At 33.8% G+C, this 1744-nt stretch overlaps 1 protein-coding gene across 1 annotated transcript in view; it reads left to right on the top strand.

Annotated features, from left to right (window-relative positions):
* HELRODRAFT_184024 (hypothetical protein) overlaps nt 1-1427 on the top strand; it is a gene marked incomplete at both ends in the record, with an annotated part of 1816 nt that extends 389 nt beyond the window's left edge. Inside the window, 4 exons of the mRNA XM_009014469.1 lie at nt 336-452; nt 860-911; nt 1061-1191; nt 1263-1427. Coding sequence (XP_009012717.1) covers nt 336-452; nt 860-911; nt 1061-1191; nt 1263-1427 — 465 coding nt within the window. The remainder of the gene's footprint in view (nt 1-335; nt 453-859; nt 912-1060; nt 1192-1262) is intronic.
* Between the last annotated feature and the right edge of the window lie 317 nt (nt 1428-1744).

Below are 1744 nucleotides of genomic sequence, written 5' to 3'. Positions count from 1 at the left end.
TTTACATAGTATATGTAACGATAATAAAAAAGTTCCTATATATGTTATTGTGATACATATATGATTGAAAATGATGATTTCAAATCATTTAAAATACTTGGTTCGTTTTCTTGAAAAACTTACTTTAACGAAAAAAGTTTCCAGCCCGGCTTAAAATGGTGGCAATTGCTTCCTCCTCCCTATTTTTCCAGATGCCTTTGAGTATTTTTAGCAGAAGTATTTTTAGTAGTAGTAGTAGTAACAGTATTATTATTATTAGTAGTAGTAGTAGTAAAAGTAGCAGTAGTAGAAGTAAATGCCGAAATTCTTTTATTAACTTTTTTCTTAATTTTAAGTTTATGGCAGGTTTGATTTTCGTGAAAGACCTCAAAATAATTTTTGTATCGACTCGACTGGATGCCGATCCAACGCATGCAAAAGCGGATGGAAAGGAGAACTATGCGATATTCGAGGTACTTTCGTTAATCTCAGTTCGATATATTGAAGTTTTTACATTCTGGACTCAATTAAATTCATTTCGCTATGTTTGAACCCACTGTCTGTGATTTTTATATAACGTATGTTCAATTCTACGTCTTCTTCATCTTGATCTCAATAAATTCAAAATTTATGAGATTTTATACACGATCCTAAATGTACTTATTATAAAAACTCAAATGATTTTTACATTGAGTTAAGTAACGTTGACTTTAATTCAAACTGCTTTGAAACCCTTCAGTTTTTTGTTTCGTTTTACTACTGAACATTTTTTATATTTAAATCTATCGTGATTGGAACAGATTGTAAAGTAAACAATGGTGACTGTGGTTACAATCTTTGTGTAAAAATAGAATATTCTGATCGTAAAACTTTAACTAAGTGTAGAATTCCAGACGGATTCAAAGAGTCTAAAAAATGGGGATATCTTCCAAGTATGTTTTCATAGACTTCAATAATTATATAGAAACCAAAATGTTTAATTTAAATTACATCTAAAATTAAAATCTAAAAATACATGTGAAATTTGTATTTTTTGTGCGTTTTGTTTGGATTGCCAAACCAACAATTTTTCAATTCGAAGTTGGGACAGGTGTCATGTATCTTGGATGTTACTGGAGTGTTGTCATTGAGAAGACCACGCCTGTTCAATCCAATGCAGATTGCAAGAGCTTCTGTTTGTCCGTGGAGAACATTTTCATGATTGGCTTGCAAGTAGGTTCTTGATGATTTGTAAGTAAGGATAACAAAAATTTGAATGAAAATCTGAAAACGTTGAACGACAGAGAGGTGAGGCATGCCACTGCCTGAGTAGTGCAAAATATCCAGTCAGTTCATCTCATTGTGACAGGAAGTGTCCCAATGATCACGATCGTTGCGGCGGCCTCGAGTTTTTCTCTGTTTTTCAAAGTTATTCACTTAGTTATTTACCGTTGAAATATTTAAAATAAAAAAGAATCAGTTGAATGCAGAATTAAAGCGATGTAAATTAGATTTGGTAATTTAACGAACCGACATGAAAATGCTCCGATGGATGCAACGAATTAGTCTGAAGGACCACATCAAATCTACCGAAATCCTGCGTCGTGCTGATTTAGATGATATAAAGGACGAATGCCGGCAACACCGTCTGCGGTGGTTTGGTCATGTCAAACGTAGTGGAAACAGTGTCATAACTTCTCTTGCAGATGTTGAAGTACCTGGCACACGTCCCAAAAGTCGTCCAAAGAAGTCCTGGTCGCAAACAATCGAGCAAGACATGAAAGAT

The sequence above is a fragment of the Helobdella robusta genome, assembly GCF_000326865.2.
Source record: "Helobdella robusta unplaced genomic scaffold HELROscaffold_133, whole genome shotgun sequence".
NCBI classification, from domain to species: Eukaryota; Metazoa; Annelida; class Clitellata; order Rhynchobdellida; family Glossiphoniidae; genus Helobdella; species Helobdella robusta.
This window is presented reverse-complemented; position numbering and strand designations above follow the sequence as displayed.